At 40.9% G+C, this 20,087-nt stretch overlaps 1 protein-coding gene across 14 annotated transcripts in view; it reads left to right on the top strand.

Annotated features, from left to right (window-relative positions):
• The window catches only part of GRIP1 (glutamate receptor interacting protein 1), a 334,511-nt gene that overhangs the window by 211,900 nt on the left and 102,524 nt on the right, over positions 1-20,087 (top strand). For 11 of the 14 annotated variants that reach the window (XM_065668350.1, XM_065668402.1, XM_065668443.1 and 8 more), the window contains exon 2: positions 8,181-8,261. The exons of the other annotated variants lie outside the window; for them this stretch is intronic. In XM_065668350.1, the coding sequence (XP_065524422.1) occupies positions 8,181-8,261 (81 nt within the window). The remainder of the gene's footprint in view (positions 1-8,180; positions 8,262-20,087) is intronic. 14 annotated transcript variants of the gene reach the window in all.

The raw sequence follows: 20,087 nt of genomic DNA, 5'->3' as shown, positions 1-20,087 counted from the left end.
GTTGGGGTATTATTTAAATAGGATTACTTCTTTCTTGCATAATCCACTGAAGTGAATTTCACCATATGCTAACATCTCTCGAGACATGTTTTCAGCTTTCTGCAGATCCTGCATGTTTTAGATGGTCTTGGAGAGTTCCGAGTTTTCCTGAGCGAAATAGCTTTGGGAAGAGATCAGCATTTCCGAAACCAAGTATTTCCATTCAGGTACCTAAGCACAGGCTTAGGAAATCAGCTTTGGACATGAAGTCTTGGGAGCTATTCAGATCACTTTTCAAATGGTCAAGCCTGCTGAGGCAACAGGAAATGGATTCATGGTTATGCATAATTACAGTACCCTACTTTTCTTGCTTCTAGGTTAAACTGAGCTGCTACTGTAATGAGTAACCATATAATTCATTTAAAAAAAAAAAAAGAAATTGACATCAAGTATAATAAAATTGAATAAATTTTCACTTTGGAGAGACATTGGGTGCTATAACTGGTAAAATTAAGTTTCTAAGAAAACCAGAGGATGCATCTGCTAAATGTGGGAAAGGAGATTACCAGAGGAGCTATTCTAACTTTTCCTTCTTGTAATTTTTCCATGTCACACACACCAACAAATGTTACTTCTGGAAGCATTTGAAACCCTATAGTTTCTTAATAAAGACTGCTGAAGAGCACTGAGCTCAGAGTTTGATAAGAAAGGATTAAGATTAAATACATTCATATTTATCCTATTTGGAGTCTAGTTCATTAATGACTACTTTGCATGCAGCTCTTAGGAAACTTCAGATATTTCCAAGCACTACTTTGAAGAGCAGCACTGCAATTTCAAAAACAAAGTCTTGTTGGAAGTGATTGAAGCCATAGCTCTAAAAGACCTCGAAAAATCCTTATTCTGTTGCACCAGCAGGAGAAATTAATGCTTTCTTTCATGGTTGGAGCTCCCATAACAAGTCTGAAATGGCTAGCATATGGGGAAAGGAAATTGTTGACATTCTGTTGTTTCTTCATGAAGAATATACATTCAAAAATGTGCACACTGTGCATCTGCTAAAAGAACTTAGCCAATTTTGTCTCTTATTTCAGCTGTTTGTAGTCCATTATGCTCTGACAGCTGTGGTGATATTGTGGTAACCATGAATGTTTCAGGATGTTAAACTTTCTCTAGACTTTAGCATTATTTAAAGGCAAATCTTTTAAAAGCATCCTCCTTTCCCAGGAAAAATACATTCTCTGAAATCTTTTTTTCATTATTGTTGTCAATAACAGTTACTAAGGGTAAAAGTTACACCAGGCTAAAAACGGTTGTGCCAAAATTTCCCATCAACAGCCAAAGTAAAATTTCCACTGTTCACTGCTTCCCAGCAAATTTCAATGTGGTTTGTCAATTCAAGTGTATTCAATAATTCAGTTGTAAAATTTACCAGAGTTTTGGAAATTCAAGTTAGCTTTGTAAGCTTTAGTTATTAAAAAATAGTATTAAAAAATGGGTGGTATTACTCTTGCTATGATTCATTTACAGCTGATTTATAGCTGCTATAGATTCAGTTAAGTTGTGTTGGTGTCTATCTACTGATTGTGACTACTAGGTGTTACATTTATCACGGTATTGCATAAATATTCAGAGTTATTTAGTCAGTTCTCATTCACAATTATTTGGTCTTTAAGTTCGGGGAGAAAGATTTGTCCTCTGTCTTTAGCATAAGCTCTCTCTGCTGTAGGGCAGTGAGGTAAACAAGCTTCAACTCCCTTCTTGGTATTTTTTTCCCCTTCCCATTGCTACAGATCAACCTGAAAATTCCATTTTCCAGAATATGTAACAGTTCAGAGAAAATGCATTTTTACCAGAAACAAAGAATGGGAATTGAGGAGATGAGCTTACGTGGGATCAGGGGCATTTTTCTAGAGTGGTCCTGATGCCTTTGTAGTGTCTGGGATGCTCACAGGGGTACACAGGGGATCTTTAGTTCAGGTTGCCTCTTCTGCCTGGACTTGGAACTGATTGTGGATGAGATAGCTTTAATCTGTTCTACTTTGTATAGCATACCTAAATCATTGATCAGAGCCAGCAAGCAGGACTGAATGATTGTGTAGCTGGGAGTTTGGGTACTCATATATGAATGCGAGACTCAGGTTTGAGTCCCTGCTCCAGTGAATATTTCAGCTTTCTTACAGAATGGAATCTCTTTAACAGAAATGTCCAAGTTTAGAAGAGAGTAATTTGCTGCAGGAATGGTCCTAACAGTTGTACAGAAAGTCTGTGTAAGCCTTCAACTTCAGAGCTTCTGTAAGCCACAGACATCAGTGGATACACATTTATTTGCATCTGTGAAAGCCTCCAGCTGCAAGCTGTGGGGATAACCAAGAAAGCTGTAGCTCAAAATTTACCAACTGTCACTGGTATGATACTGTGCCAAAAATGATGCTTTTAGGTAATGCTGAGCTTTATGCCATTTAAAGATAAAATTCAGGCTAAGTTTCAGATATAAGAAGTATGAGAACCTATGGTGTTTTGTGCTGTACTGCTAGGATTGGAAGGGACATTTTGGAGATCATCTAGTCAAACCCCCAACCTGTTCCTTTTAGTCAAAAATATTCTTCATTTTAAAGTTGAGTGGCAGGTTTCTGTGAATAGGATATTACAGACCTGGGAATGCCTGAAATACCAATTATAGTTATAATAATAACAATAATAATAATAATAATAATAATAACTGTGACGCTGATGCTTTTAGTTTTTGAGAAACTCATCTTTAGGATGTTCTTCCTTCAGCTGTAATCATCATCATGACAACTTGTTAGGTTATCATCCTCTACCTCTGTATAGGTATGTGATTCTTTTCTAGTCTGAGGTGTGTGCTATCCCAGTGTAAGCAACGACACATGCAGTTGATCTTATTCATCCCGTACACTGAGACAGCTGGAGCTGGAGCTAGGGAAGATGTAATGTGCTCCATTGTGGAGTCCTGGGACTCATGCTGGAGATGCTTCACAGTGGGGAATGTTTGAGGGACACCTAAGATCTCACTTGCTTGGGTTCTGAAGTCTCTTTAGGAGCTAGAGTTTAGGTCAGACTCCAAAAAGGTTTAAATCCAGTTCTCCCTCGGCCAAAGAACAGCTTATCCTGTTGTGAGACATAAGTAAAGGTTGAAGAATGAGAATGAAAAATAGGAAGATGGAAACTCTGTTCTTCCTCATAATGCTTTCACATCTACTGTTGAAAAACAATCGATATAGTTTCCAAGTTCCTCAATATTAAAAAACTACCCTGCATTTGAAGTTCTTCTCTTACAAATTTGGTGCTACGTTACTTCCGCTGCTCCCAAAGGAATGCAGCCTTTGCAGAAGAGAAGGAGGTGCAAGTGGTGATGTAGAGCTGAGCACAAGCTGTTGTGTGGGAGAGGCAAGATATGACAGTGAAGGATCTTCACGTTTCCTCTCCGTGTAGGAGGGCCAAAGTAGCAGCTGCCGAGTTGTTCAATAGCTGTTCCCAGTAGGGTGGGAAGAGGCTTCACCTTTATATTCGAGAGGATGCAGTTGTGCTTAGTTGCCTTCTGGGGTCACCTGGTGCTGCACAGGGTTTGGACAGGTTTACTGGGGTATGTAGGGTATCCACTGACTTTGCAGTGGCAGCAGCAAAGGAAACATCCTCTAGCCCATTGTGAAAACCTGAAGGAGGGAGTGCTTTTGAGCTTTACCACATCTGTAAACCACATCCTTGTGTCAATAGCTTTCACAGCCACCTCGAGAGACATGCAAACGGTTTCGTGGCAATAAACCGCCGACACACTGAATGCCTGGACTTGTCTGTTGAAGAAATATCTTTTAAGCTTTCCTTTTATTCACTCTAATGTGTCCCCAGCTGGTAACCTTCAAAGGGTATTACACTGAATACAGCCAATGTCTAAAGATTTCATATGGTTATTTTGCTAGCGCAGTACCAAGCACTTTATATAGCTGTGCACATTATCCAGTGTATGGTCTTTGTAGAGTTACGTGACTGTTGGTTAGTTTCAGAGTATAAAGCCCTTATTCTTGGACAGAGCCCCCCACGTGTAGTAAGAGCAATGCAGAATGATACAAATGGGTCACAGCATGGGTCCCTAACTCAAAGAATGAATCATCTAGTTACAGGATAGAGATACCACCAGGTTAAAAACAGGCAGGAAGGTGCAAAAAGCTGTTTGTCTGCCTCATAGTCAATAGCAAAAGCCATAAGCCCACCATAATAGCTGTAAGCAGTAGGACTACTTGCTTGTCAATCATTATCTTTGCAGTCTTTAATTACAAGAAGCGTGCGTAAAGCTTTGAAAGGATGATATGTGAGCTACTGTTACTGGTATTTGGGGCTCTTTCATGGGGACAAGTAAAATGGGAAAATGGGAAGATAATTTTGCTTTGCTGTTAAGGAATCTGAGTAATCTGCAAGGTGTCACCTCCAGGATTATTGCTATGTTCTGCCAGGAAGGAGGCAAATTAACACAGCGGGCATCATCTTCACTATTGCACATTTATAACTGGAAGAAGCATGCAAAGTATGAATTTAGGGGGTAGAAATGACCCCCACATGTTAGCAGCATAAGAGGGCTGGTTTCCTGTAGTCATCAAGTGAAGACAGCTGCCAGCAAAGGAGTCACCTTTATATGACCTCCTGACTTGCCAGAAATTGTTCATCCTGGGTCGACTAAGCTCACAGCCAGAGCAAATTGCAGGGGGAAAGCCACTGATGTAATAAATGCAGCTCCAGGAGTGTATGGATCTGCACAGCTAAACTAGTCCCGCTGTAGGGAACGTGGCCACCTGCAGTGTGATTCCTGCAGAAGTGGGAAGGAGCTGGAGCACGGAGCAGCAGGGTTTGCACCTGCATGTCTGCCTGTCCTGGGGAAGGTGTTTCTGTGCTCATGGGTGATGCAGTCTGGCCTGTGAATTAGTGTTAGGAGTGTAGCTAGGTGAGATTTATGCTTCTTAGTGTAACCTGTTTCTCCCTCTGTTTTGTACATACAGCTTCTTAAATACGTCACAACTTTACCTAATTTTGAGTTATTGTCTCCCGTTGCAGGGGAAATGTTTTATACCCTTTTCCTCCATTGTTTTTTCAGCGTGTTGGCTTGCTGGGTTTGATTTGGTCTCCAAGAAGTCTTACCTGGTGCTGTAGAGGGGGAAGCTGGTATTACAAAACACTTGGGCAAATCCCTTTAGCTACTGCTATTATGAGATGGTTTTGCATGATTTAAAACCTTCCCTGATAACTATAGAGTGGATGGGGGCATCAGTAAATTATAATTTGATAGTAAATTCTTGTGGCCACATACACAGTTTTGCTAATACATACAAACAGATTTTTTCCCTTTTATGACATCATGAATGGTGTCTGATATTTCAGGGCTATCAGGGCTTCCACGTCTCTTTAGTCACTTTGCTGTTTAGGGTGGCATTTATTTCCGCATCTGTCCTTTATATTACTTTTGTGTCTCAAATAAGCATCTCAATAAGGCTGTTAGCATTCTTTCTCCAGTTGGTTAGATTTGTTTTCCTTTGCTTCTGGGAATCCTTTACACTGATTTCTAGTTATGATGCAATGTGATTTTACTGTTAAATGGGCACTGAAATAGAATTGCTTCCTGTCCCAGGAACAGAATTCCAATCTGCCGATGATACAATGGCTTATTGTTCTTTCCCAATAATAATTGGGCATATTGTGCATTAACAAAAGTTCAAAAGTTTATAAAGTGACTTTTTGAGCCTCTTTTTTTGCTGTCTGTAGAGAGATTAAGAAATGTAGCACAACTGCGTGCCTACGGTATATAAAGATACTGTATAAATATCTGGTACGTTTTCAATGTTAATATGCTTAAGTTAAAATATTAGCTTACTGATATATACAGTCTCCTCTCCCCATTAACCAGAAAGATTTGCAGACTTGTCCTTTATTCTGAACTTAGGATAACTGCAGGTACTCCCAGTGCAGTGCAGTATTGGGAAAATCCTATACCGGCATGAGATTGTAGCTGATGTACTCATTTGCTCAGTGACAAAGATTCAGTGAAAAAGGTCTAGCTGTGAAAATTATTCCTTTGTTTTTTACTCTCTTTCGAGTCCTGTGAAAAACGTTTGTATGTAAGAAGTCTGACTAGGAGAGGACTCTTTTGTTCTGTAAATGGATAGATGTTTCATGGGTAGGGCATACATTCAAATAGGGCCCAAAGTCATCGCCATCCACTGGTTCCTGAGGAATTGTATTATGTTTCCTGCCTACTTTTTAAAGAAAAATGCATGTCTCATACTATCTGCTGTCATGTTCAGCGCCTGCAAATAAGTAAAAACGGATGGGACGTGTAATCCACATGTTATGGATGAGCCCTATTTTTTTGGTATTGATATGAGTTAGCAGGGTTGTTCGGGAAAGCCTTGACTTTGAGCTCAGTGGTATCTCTTCTGTGAAATAAAAAAGACAATCTTACTTCCTCCAGAAGCTCTAGTTCACCCTTACTTTAATTTTCCTTCTTTAATGAGGGGATGTATATTCTGCATATGCAACCATACCATCTTTTCCACTTTCCTCAAATGGAAGAATAAAGCTTTACACATCTACCTTTTTCTTGAATTAGTGTAGCTGGATCTGTGTTAATATTTTTTCATGCTGGTGTATTTCCTATAGCTGACAGCTTTATTTTCTTGGAGTATGTACTAGCACACAGTATAGCCAAGCCTGTTCTCTTTCTCCTTGTAAGAGTGTAGTCCTAAAACAATGGAAGTTCATTTTACTGTAGAAAAAACAATTCTACTGGCTGAAGAACATATATATATCAATATCTGTTCTTCATTACTAGCTGCTTTTTTATCAAGTGGGTGACTATAAAACAATATTTTGCCTTTTTCTTTCTTTTCTTCTGTTTGGTTTTGGGGTTTTTTTAAGTTTTATGTGTTTTGTCACTGCCTAACAGTAGCAGAGCTCATTGCAGAGGTTCTGGCTTTCAAAGCCAACCAACTTTTCTAGTCACTTCTTTCTGACACCTGGTTTTAAATCAAATTATGCTGACCAAACTCCTACCTCACTTGTATAGAAATGGACTGCCGTCCATGATGCAAGTTTCTAAAGGAGTTTGAGGCTTTGCAAGGCTTACAATGTCAAGAGTGTCAGCTGAAAAGAAAACTGATTCTCCGGAAAATGAGGATGCGGTTCTACTTGATCTGAGGATGCTACCAGGTAGCATGGTCTTTGATTCCTTTATTCATTGATCTGTATTTAAGCATATATTCATGCACATGCTGTAAATGCATCAGTCCTTGGAACTGACTAAAGGAAAATATGCAACTAGAAGGATTTGATAATTCTTTAAAGTGTTAGAGCATGCGATTAAAGGAAGAGCAAGACAGAAGCCTCATTTCTTCTGATTGAAATAATAAGATGGATAGTATTTCTTCTTTTTTATTCACATTTCTTTCTTGAGCTTATAGCTTGTTCTTTTTAAAACTACAATACAGTTGATTTGTTCCCCTACTGTCATTCTGCTCTTAAGGAGGATGTAGAAGTGACTTACTTGCTGCCTAATGCTGCCTTTAATTAATGACTCATCTGCGCATCTCAGCATTAGTGGTCTCTTATGCGCTGAGGTTGATCAGTAGGTGCTCCACATAGATTTAGACACAGGCTGTTACAGTCCCATTCTTCAAGCGTAAAAATGGCTGGCCTATTTGGCAACAGCTTTCTGATGTTTTCCCTGACCAATTGTTAACCACAGAAAAGGAACCACCCACTGACAGATCCCAGAGGAAAAGGAGTTCTTTACAGCTGGAATATTCAAAAGCTTCCAGAAACCTTTCACTCCTGAACAGGGATGGTACCTCTCTCGCTGGAGTCTTTGATAAAGCTTCTTAACATGAGAAAAAGGAAATGTCTATGATTATGTTAAAGCCAAAAAGGTCTTTGTATGTCAAGCCTGTCATCAACTAAGTATTATCTCCGATTTTAGTTTTACCCCATCGTTTTCAGCTCTGCTATTCAGAGCCTTTGTCATTGAGTCTGAACATGACATTGAACATTGAATCAACATTCAGAAATACCCATCCTCATCTAGCTCACAGCAGCTCTTGTGCTCTGCATTGCTAGTTAACACAGCATTTGGGTAAAAATTCTGGGGTTTTTCACATTATATTTAATAGTAACCAGAAGTGTTGCTTGTTTCTGTTTAGATGAGAGTCCTTACACAAAGTCTGCAAACCAGGCAAAGGCACCTGATGGAGCACTGTCTGTGAGGAGACAGAGTATTCCAGGTAAGACTTGCCTTGCTTTTTATAACACCTGTCTTGTTTGTGAACAGGAAGGTAATGCTAAGCAAAATTCAGCTAGTTATAAAAAGCAAATGAATTACAGTTACTATGAAGCAACTTTATAAGGAAGGTTCCATGGGAACTGTATGGAGCTCCCGCAGTTAGATTGCCTCATGCTTTTGCTAGGAAGAACATCCTAGTGTCTCTGTCTTTTGCAGCAGGTTTCAGACATTGATTGTGACTTCTTCTTCAGACATTCACTATTTTCAGGCCCCATGAAATCTGTTCTTTGATATCTGATTTCAACAGTACAGGGAGATGGAGCTTATATTTTCCAGGGCTGATTGGACAGACTCAGAAATCTATTGAGCAACACTGTCAGAATTCTCATCTTCACATAATTTTCTGCTACACATATGCCCATCCTTGTCTTTTCTGTCACTGTATCACTCAAAGCTGGATCACTAGATCAATGGTTAAAATATGTGGTCTTCGAACCTATTTCATAGAGTCATGGAACCATGAAATGGTTAGGGTTGGAAAGGACCTTAAGATCATCTAGTTCCAAACCCCTGCCATGGGCAGGGACACCTCACACTAGACCATGTCACCCAGGGCTCTGTCCAACCTGGCCTTGAATCCATCCTCGGGGATGGAACATTTACCACTTCTTTGGGCCACCTGTTCCAGTGCCTCACCACCCTCACAGTAAAGAAATTTTTCCTTATATCTAACCTGAACTTGCCCTGTTTGAGTTTACACCCATTACCCCTTGTCCTATCACTGCAGTCCCTGATGGAGAGTCCGTCTCTGGCATCCTTTTAGGCCCCCTTCAGATACTGGAAGGCTGCTATGAAGTCTCCACGCAGCCTTCTCTTCTCCAGGATGAACAGCCCCAGCTTTCTCTCCCCGTCTTTGTATGGGAGTTGCTCCAGCTTCCTTATCATCCTTGTGACCCTCCTCTGGACTTTCTCTGTCAGCTCCATGTATTTCTCTTTTAATTACTTCAAACAAGTCTGCAAAATATGCTTGTGAATATCAAGTTCTATATATATTATGCAGCAGTCTAAAGGGGTTTTCATCTTCAGCAAGATTTTAGAGATCTTTAAATGAAAACGAATGAACACTGACAAAGGTTGCGCAAAGGCGGAATAACTGATGTTGCCAGTCTCACCGCAAGCGCAGTAACCTTTGACTCAGAGGGAAGATATCTTGCAATAGAAGTCAGAAACTGTAAGGTTATGTCACCCACCTTCTAATGACTAATGTTAATATTCTTTGCACTCCATGGCCTTACTGTTGAACAAAGTTACACAACCTGCGGGGGGGCTATAGATAAAGGGATGGAGCTCAGACCTTTACCACTGCTGTGTTTACTTCTCATCCCAATAGCTCTAGTGTTTCTGAAGGGCCAAATTGCATGTTTTGTGCATGCTTTGTGTGCGTGTTTGGATGTGTGAGAGAGAGCAAGCTGGATGATTTACTGTTGCACGTAATGAACATTTTTGACTGTTGAAAACAGTCTAGTGATTTAAAGATTGTTATTGTTATGGTAGAATCATGGAGATCATAACCACTGTGAAATGACCTGACTCCAGTGTCTAGTGTGCAGTTATTGTTGTGAGAAAATCTTTAATTATACGAAGACCAACCAGCTATTTTTTCTCTGAGTCAATACACTTCAAGATTCACTGCTCTTCAGAGTGAATTAAGACCTCTGTACGGGCACCTTTTCGGGTAATTCTTTAGCTCATAGGTCACTAAATTAAACGTACAGAGCATCTACTGATTTTTTTTTTTAAATCTTCTGAATATTTCACTGTGAATTTAGCTGTTGTCGTTTATTATGTGGTTACTGTATTTCTAAAACACTCACGTTGAGGTCCAAATACAGACCGCAGTTCATGGCTTCAGGTGATATTTTGAGAACTGATGATTTTCACTTGTGTTCTTTAAGAAGAAAGTTTGATGGAAACTGAATCGGTGCCATTTTTCCTTAGAGATAAGATTAGGAATGTCACATGTTGAATAGTTGTCATGACCAGTCACCATTTATTTTGAATATTTTACAAATTTGCTGTGTATTCTGGAGTTTTCGTGAGCACTGCAGATAAATCTTTCCTGTGTGCTCTGCAGAGGTCATAGTTTATTCAGAGAGATAATAGTGACAAGTGGTTGGGGAGATGTACTCTGTTTAATTTCAGGTGTTCTGACAAAAAACTGATCTAAGCTTGTGTATGTTCTTCAGCTTTTAGTATAGTGAAGACATTTATCCTAATGCATTGTTGCATGTCTAGACCTTAGGAGCCAAATTCACATTCTAGCACAGCGGATGTCGTGGGGTTAGATACGTAAATAGCTTTGAGAAGTAACTTGAATACTTAGGAGATGACTGAAGTTTCTGAAAATAATCCATAAATGTTTATATCACTTGGATACTGAGAAAATTTGACCTCACGTCTCTCATGTAAGGTGCACCTTGTAAATAGCATCTATGCTCTCTTGTCTGTGGGCAGTTTATCGGCATTATGGATTAATTTTGACACAGATGCAGAAGCATCCCAGCTAGGCATCTTGGCTTGGCAGTAGGAGGTGTACCAGTAGTATTAACTAGTACCATTAACCCATTACTAGTTTGAGACCAGAAGTACAGCCTCTTCGCTTTGCAGGATCACGCTTCTGCCAGTATGTAGGTCAGCTCCAAATAGGTTTTGAATTGGAAGGCATGATGCAGTGAACCTGGTAAATTCTTCTAAACCTGATTGGAGATGTGTCAGCTGGAGTTACTGTCAGTAATCCTTACATGAAGAGCATATACTGTATGGAAAGCATTCATTTAGATTCCTCCCAGATGGTATGCCTGATAAAACATCACATTCCTGAAGTGCTGTTTTTTCAAGCTTGTAGCGTGGCAGCGCCTTTGACGGTATAGCTGTCTAATTCACTTGATGCTCTGTCATTCCCAAGACACGGACAACAGATGTCCTCTTCCCAAGGAATGCTCTGGCCATTGAATCAGCCAAGAGGAAAATTCTGGTTTTTAGCAAGGTGAATGATCTTATACTGAGCTTTGCACAGTTTGAACAGTCAGTGGAAAAAAATACTAGTGAAAATGTATATCCAGGATGTGTGATGTAAATCTGCCTGCGTAGTGTGGGTTCATGTCATCCCCTGTGCCTGGTAAAAATTCCTTCTCATGACATTTGAAATCACTATAATGGATTCTAGTGCTCCTTCGTTTGGCTCAGTATCAAAAGGGGGAGCTTTTGTTGCTGTGAGATCTGAAACTACTATACCAACTGTAAACCCCAAGAGGCTTTTCTGCCCTTCCATGTGAAACAGTATTGAAAGTACAGTATTGATGAGCAAAGACTGAATGCACAGAGAAGTCATATAATTCTATAGAGGTTACATGGAACTCAGGCTTGGTTTATTTTACAGGAAAAAAATATTGAAATAATCGTTTTGTAATTAAAGTCAAATGAGCACATACTGTGAGATCAGTGCACTGAGTTTAATTCCTTTCATCCCCAGAAGCAGGGAATGGATTAAGCATCTCTGTGGAGCCGAACTTGCTTGTTTAAGATGCAGAATGCATTATTCATGTGATGAGACTACATATCGTATTTATCATGTCTTCACATGGCACAAAATCAACAAGCAACAGATCCTTTCAAAGGGATTTACAGAATTGCTGAAATTATAGTTAATTCAAATTATATGCATTAATATAATTGCAGTTTGAAACTTGGACTTAATTTTGCAGATGTGTAGGTGTTTAGTTGTAGCTATAAATATGTGATGGTTTGAAGCATTATTTAGCTTTACAGTCAGAATTTCTTAACATAAAAGTGAGGCTTGAGGTAACGCCAGCAGACGAGCAGTCTGCAGAGTAAGAAACAAACAGATACTTTCCTCTGAACCTTTAAATTTATACTGTTGACCAGTATGTGATGAAACCTTATTGCTATTCTGCCCACATAGTGTGTTACAGAAGCCAAGGGGGTGTGTACTGTGCCTCATTCAGGAAGCTATCACTGTCGGACTAATACTTAGGCACATAAATGAAAACAACATAGAATCATAGAATAGTTAGGGTTGGAAAGGACCTCAAGATCATTTAGTTCCAACCCCCCTGCCATGGGCAGGGACACCTCACACTAAACCATCCCACCCAAGGCTCTGTCCAACCTGGCCTTGAACACCACCAGGGATGGAGTACTCACAACCTCCCTGGGCAACCCATTCCAGTGCCTCACCACCCTAACAGGAAAGAATTTCCCCCTTATATCCAATCTAAACTTCCCCTGTTTAAGTTTTAACCCATTACCCCTTGTCCTGTCACTACAGTCCCTGATGAAGAGTCCCTCCCCAGCATCCCTATAGGCCCCCTTCAGATACTGGAAGGCTGCTATGAGGTCCCCACGCAGCCTTCTCTTCTCCAGGCTGAACAGCCCCAACTTTCTCAGCCTGTCTTCATACGGGAGGTGCTCCAGTCCCCTGATCATCCTCGTGGCCTCCTCTGGACTTGTTCCAACAGTTCCATGTCCTTTTTATGTTGAGGACACCAGAACTGCACACAATACTCCAGGTGAGGTCTCACAAGAACAGAGTAGAGGGGCAGGATCACCTCCTTCGACCTGCTGGTCACGCTCCTTTTGATGCAGCCCAGGGTACGGTTGGCTTTCTGGGCTGTGAGCGCACACTGAAGCCGGCTCATGTTCAGTTTTGCATCAACCAACACCCCCAAGTCCTTCTCTGCAGGGCTGCTCTGAATCTCTTCTCTGCCCAATCTGTAGCTGTGCCTAGGATTGCTCCGACCCAGGTGTAGGACCTTGCACTTGTCATGGTTGAACTTCATAAGGTTGGCATCAGCCCACCTCACAAGCGTGTCAAGGTCCCTCTGGATGGCATCCCTTCCCTCCAGCATATCAACCGAACCACACAGCTTGGTGTCATCGGCAAACTTGCTGAGGGCACACTCAATCCCAATGTCCATGTCAGTGACAAAGATGTTGAACAAGACCGGTCCCAACACCGATCCCTGAGGGACACCACTCATTACTGGTCTCCAGCCGGACATTGAGCCATTGACCACAACTCTTTGTGTGCGGCCATCCAGCCAGTTCTTTATCCACCGAGTGGTCCCTCCATCAAATTGATGTCTCTCCAATTCAGAGACAAGGATGTTGTGTGGGACAGTGTCAAACGCTTTGCACAAGTCCAGGTAGATGACATCAACTGCTTTACCCTTGTCCATGTTTCAGAATTCATAGGTAAGACCCTTCCCTCGGAGTCAGATGCAGGTAAAAATGTCTGCCATTTAGAAATGAAGTATTTGATACTCGCTTGTTAGCTAATCTCTTATCCCTAGGTTTAGATGGCTGTAGTTCCCACTGAGTTCCTTGGCTAAGGTTTCCTCCTGGCTTGCCCGAGGGTCCATGCAGTGCCTGGCCAAGGGGAAAAATTCAGTCAGTAGCGCTTGAGCCAAAGGTGTCGATCTTGTGATTGCTTATTCCTGCAGGAGCTTTAAAAAGGGCATCAAATATTCCACCAGTACTGATACAGTGTCAGGAGCTGATGACACTGTTAAAGAAACACTTTGAAGTCAAAGAGACTTTAACGTATGCTTAGAGATAAGCTTGTTCTCAGTGTTGTCCTGAGTATGGGCTGGTTGAATAGCTGCTCCCATGCTTTCTAGACTAAAATCCAGTGTCCTTATCTGTTTTAGCAACACGGAGATATCTGTCACACTAATGCTGTGCAGATTGTTCATTTCTTTATTTGTCTATTTTTAGTGCGCTCACTGAAAACTGGAGGAATAGAGGGGGAAGAAATTACCTGAGCCAAACGTAAAACTAGTTCCTTCCTCAAACAAACAAACAAACAAAACAGACACCATAAATTCGAGGCTGATTAAATTATTTCCTAAAATCTGCAGCAGAAGTTTCATTTTGTTTTAGCCCAATTCTGGACAAATTTTTTGTTGAGTCTTGAAGGTTACTATTACATTTTAAATAAAATTAAGTAAAAAAAAAAAACATAATTTTCAAAGAACTGAAATGATTCAGGTTCTCAGTGTTTTATTTTTGGTGGCTGAAATCATGAGGAAGTTTCAGTTAAATTCTGCAAACAGTTTTGGTCGGGATAAAAGTCTGTGTTTTGGGGGAAAAGCTAATTTGTACCCAGTCTGTTTGACATTTAACTGGAAAATCCATACTTTTTACTTCTTGCATCTACTGTCTCAGACACGTGAGCTATGAGAGAGTCCTAGAGATGTGAAGTGCTGTTGCCTGAAGTGATCAAGGGCTCAAAACAACTGCAGTGCAAGCTGTAGTCTTGGGACAGCTGTTTGACTCTTCTGTGAATTCAGAGATTGAGTAAGCTAGAAGGATTGCAGTCATGTAGCTGTCTCCTAAGTAAATTCTTGTTCAAAGAACCAGTGCCAAATAACGAGGAGACGTAATGGGAATATTTCCTCAAAAAGAGGAAATTTCCTTTTCTCTGGGACAGAAGAATAGCACAGCTGCCTGCCTCCTCCCCTGCTCAACACACCTAGCAGAAGGTCCTTGAAATCTTGTCCCACATCATGTTGTCTTTGATCCGCTGTTGTTCTCCCACATAAACCTTTGCACTCCAGCTGGTGCTGGCCTCAGGGACCCACAGGAGCTGTTGCACCTTCCCAAGTCTCATTCCAGCCACCTTCTCCATGGTGATACCTGAACTGCTGAACAGGCAAATTGTTTTTATGGTGAGAGTGCATGCAAACCCTCACTGAGAAGAGTAGGGAAGACCAAACCTAGATGTTATAAATCATGCCTTTGACATTTTCCCCACCATGGGGAGCCTGTTTTTCTCTCTAACCCTTTATTTTCTTACCGTTATTTGTCATTTGGAAGTTTTGTATGCTGTTGCAGGGATGTACTAACAGGTCAGTTGTTAAAATAGGTCATTCTACTCTGACGGAATATTGTCAAGACTTTGAAGTCTGAAATTAAAGTGACCAGATTCTTCAGTTCCTTTGTACATGCATGAATACTGCACTTTCTTTCCACACTACCTGATTCTTTGAAGCATGCCTAAAACAGGTTTCCTATTTCAGCTCCGTGTTTGATCTCAAAAACAAGGCTAGCCATCAAACTGGGGGGAAAACACAAGAGTGAATGTACAGCCCTGAGCACATCCTCTGCTGTGGCTCATGCTCTGGTATTGCTGTTATGAGCAGTTTTGTAGGCTCATTTGGGGGGAGTTTGGTAACAGAATCTTAATGCAAAAAATGAACTGTTAAACAGACATGGTTTTAGGGTAGGCTGAATTTTGAACTACTGAGCTGGAAGGGAGGAACTTTAAAATGCCTTGCAAAGGTAGTATTTACAGAGCTGATACTGAAAACATAATTACTGTATGATGTAGTGTCCTCAGTAATTGCTTGGGACACAAAATATTCCTAGGAGAAGTCACGAAATACTAAATTATTGTAATAAAAACAATAATTAAAGTCCTGGGAGTTTTCAGGCTCTAAAATGTTTAAATACACAATGTGTATATCACTAGAAAGCAGTAAGGGGGTTTTCTTCTGATCCTTGGCTCTAAACACATGCAGGTGCTATTCAACTGTTTATAAGAACACAAAAGCATGCCATTTTTTCCCTTCCTGACCCACAGCCTGCTCCACAGCAAATGTTGATATCCTGTCTCATGCTGCACCAAATGTGGCTTTCTTGAGGGGTTTGTCTACCTTCTAAAGGCCACTCTACTTAATTAACTTAATTATGATTCTGGCAGGTTCAGAACACACAGAAATATCTGTTTAATCCTGAAAACAAAAACATATTCCTATAGGAAATAAGGAAATGTTGTAGAGAAATAAGAAAATAATTGAAAGTTAAAATATGTTGTGAGAAAATGAACATGAGCTGGCTTCAGTGCGCGCTCGCAGCCCAGAAAGCCAACCGTATCCTGGGCTGCATCAAAAGGAGTGTGACCAGCAGGTCGAAGGAGGTGATCCTGCCCCTCTGCTCTGCTCTTGTGAGACCTCACCTGGAGTATTGTGTGCAGTTCTGGTGTCCTCAACATAAAAAGGACATGGAGGTGTTGGAACAAGTCCAGAGGAGGGCCACAAGGATGATCAGGGGACTGGAGCACCTCCCGCATGAAGACAGGCTGAGGAAGTTGGGGCTGTTCAGCCTGGAGAAGAGAAGGCTGCGTGGAGACCTCAGAGCAGCCTTCCAGTACCTGAAGGGGGCCTATAGGGATGCTGGGGAGGGACTCTTCATTAAACTGGGGAAGTTCAGGTTAGATAGAAGGAGGAAATTCTTTCCTGTTAGGGTGGTGAGGCACTGGAATGGGTTGTCAGTGTTCAGGGCCAGGCTGAATGAAATCTTGGGTGGCATGGCTTAGTGAGATGTGTCCCTGCCCATGGCAGGGGGGTTGGAACTTGATAATCTTAAGGCCCTTTCCCCCCCTAACTATTCTGTGATTCCATGATTATATATATATATATATAAGGATCCATTATAGATTACAGTTAGAGACAGAAGATGTGATCCAGTTATGCTGTGCTTCAGTTGCTGATGTAAAATTGTATTAGCTGAATTTAACAGCTGTGTGCTGTGCCACAATGTAAATGAGGAAACGGTCTGTACAGCATCATATAATACTAGCCTAGATAGAGCATGTTTTTTTTCCTTTACAAGATAATCTCAGAAATAAGGGAGAAATATAGAAAGTAATACAGAGAGAGAGGAGGAATTGAGAAAACAACCACATGGATTAAAAAATAAAATTAAAGACTTTTAATGTGACCCAAGGATCTGAGTTTCATTAAATGATGCTGCTTAGGGGGGAAGAAGGATATTCTTGCTGTAGCTCAGCTGTTAACATCTGAGCCAGGTTCACAATGACTGACAAATACGACAGATGATCCATCCCCAGTGGGTAGATGTTTCCCTACGTGCAGACACCTCCAGAGCCAGTTTTGTTTTCCTCTGTGATTGATATAGCATTGCCAAGACAGGCAGTGTTCAAAATAGCTCTTCTCGTGCTTGCAGTTAACTTGGTCCAGCCTTGCCCTTGACTTCAGCTTCCCTCAGATTTCATAAGCACTCTGATTTCACAGATGCACTGCTGTGCTGTTTTACCTAATACTTCATCCCCTACTAAAATATTAAACAGTCGTCACTAGCTAACTTGTTTTGTGGATTAAGAGCATGGATTGCCTGAGGAAACCTGTCACAAAATCATCCCCGACCTTTTTCATAGTTCTTATTGTGGAGGAAATAATTCATTGCTCAGGAAGTTCAACAATGAGAAGTGCAAGGTCCTACATTTGGGTTGGGGCAATCCCAGGCACAGCTACAGGCTGGGAAGAGAAGTGGTAAATGTTCCATCCCTGGCAGTGTTCAAGGCCAGGTTGGACAGGTCTAGTGTGAGGTGTCACTGCCCATCTAGTTGGAACTAGATGATGATAAGGTCCTTTTGATTTTGTGGAATGGTCCATACCATTCCATGATTCTTTGATTGCAGAAGTGAAACCTGAAAGTACTATGTCTGTCACTAAAAGCTGGGTTAGGAAGCTAAAGCGTGCATCTGCAAAAGCACTTTCTTTTGTTCTCAATTTGCATTTGTCTCATAGACACTTACTTTTGTTGTGTACTTTTTAAAACCAGCGCAGAAGGCTCAGATTTGCCACTGAAGAGATTTTTAGCATTTAGAAATCCGTTAGCAATAACCTCTGCAGTCACAGTTATTACGCTAACTATCTTGGGTGATTTCCTAGCAGAAGCAAGTGTTTCGACCTGTGAAATGTATATCACGGGATTGTGAGCTTTTCTGCACTTGAGGTGTTTATTATGTCTGCAAAGTCATTTGCTGATTTTCATGTTTGATGAGTTGGCTGCAGTTGCAGTATCATTTACAGTCTTCCCTGTGTGTTTGTTTAACCTGCTGGAGGTTTATCCAATGGTCCGTGAAGCATCTGCAGAGTCTTTTCCTTCCCATCAGCACTGGAAATTCCTGAATTTTCTTTCACATGTGTAGTACTGAAAAGATTTCTTTCTTGTCCTCCTTCCCTTCTACCAAAATAACTTTATTGGAATGATTCCGTGTATGTCGTTCATGTAAACATGTTTCATGCACAGATAAATCTGAAGAAATTTGGCTCTCCTAGGAAATGAAAAAAGCCCACTGAGTTCTTAGCTAAATGAGATTGCTGATGATTTATTTATACATTTTCTTTACAATTCTGCTACATGCTAGTGCTTTTCAATACTGGAAAGGATTAGAATAGAGAAAAATCTAATTTCATTCCTTTTGCCATAAATGAGGAAGAAAATGCATTAAAGGCAATACTGCACATGAGGAACATGAACTTTTTCAAATAGCCAACTGATGCGAGGTCTGAAAAGTTAAATACCTTTAAACTATTTCACTACTATATAGAATTTGATTATAGGCACAACCAGTTGCAGATTTGTTGCTGATGGTGCCAAACACCTTAATTTATGGGTATTTGGATTTAGTTGCATATAATTTTACCAAACCTCAGCCCTCCAAAATCAAATGTGTTAAACTATTCCAGCTGCAGTTTTTCCCAGCAAAATCAGCTTAGCTATATGTAGTGTGGTGAGAATGAAACCCATATAGTGTCTATAACATCATTAAAAAACCTGTCCCAGCTATTTAGCCCTTGCAAGCACACATTTGAAACACAGGTGGCAATCTTGAGTGAATCATTTTGTATTCAGCAAATGTGCTTGCAGTGTGTACGTGTGCATGTACTCCACTGGCCGTTTGTTAGTTTGAAGCACAAGTCCCTACCACAGGATTTCTCAGTGGAGCCTGGGACCTGAATATAGGCTGGGAAGCACCAGTACATCTCCTGAGGTTGGGGGTCCTATCTTCTGGTTGTTTTCCTGTGCAACTTAGGTGTGCTCTTTGCACTCCACAAAGGGAAACATCCTTGTGATGGTTAGTTTCATTCATTTTAATCAAAGTGTTGGTGCTGTCCATTCCCTTTAAAGGCTTCAGTTAGAAGAGGGAGCAGGCTGTGAAGGACACGTGAGGAGAGAGAAACTAGGAAAAGCCAAACTAAGATGGTCAAGATGAGGCTTGGAAGAGAGATACAGAGACAGTCTCTGAAAAAGAAGGCAGACAGGCTGGGTGAGTTTTGAAAGAGGGAGAACTATGTGCTTGTTAAAGGTCATGGCAAGAAGTGACAAGCACAAGTTGATCTGTAGCCCTGTGATTGTATAGATGATCACAGTCCGTTCCAGGCTGAACACAGACTCATCAATCCCAATAAACTCTGCTGTACACAAGAAGTTGTAAAACTCTTCTTTTGTGAAACTGGACTGTGTCACTTGTGGAGTAGAACAGCCCATTGCGTCTGCCAGAGGTTCTTCATTGTTTTAGGTAACTGAGAAGCTAAAACTTGGTATTTACCTCTTGAAAGCCGCTGCATTTCCACAGGATAGCACAGCTGGGTTTTCATGGAGGAGGAAGGGGGTGTCTTCAGAAAAATGGTTATTACATGAGAAGAAGATCCATGAGGAATGCTCAGGTTCCCAGTCTGTTCAGAAATGAGGAAGTGTATTAAAAAAAAATTGCAAGCAATTTTATTTGGTGGAAATCTGTTTAGGCATTTTTATCTATGCTATCATCAGTTTATTACTGGAGCAAAAATGTGGATTCAACGGAAAACCTGATTTCTGCATCATTCCATTGAAACAATCCTCCTGCATCCAGTATCAATAGAGGGGAAGAGTAAGAAGTAAACCTGTGGATGCAGACAGAGATTCAGAGGGTCCGAACAAAAAAATTCATTGGCAA

The sequence above is a fragment of the Lathamus discolor genome, chromosome 1 (genome assembly GCF_037157495.1).
Source record: "Lathamus discolor isolate bLatDis1 chromosome 1, bLatDis1.hap1, whole genome shotgun sequence".
Lineage (NCBI taxonomy): Eukaryota > Metazoa > Chordata > Aves > Psittaciformes > Psittacidae > Lathamus > Lathamus discolor.
This window is presented reverse-complemented; position numbering and strand designations above follow the sequence as displayed.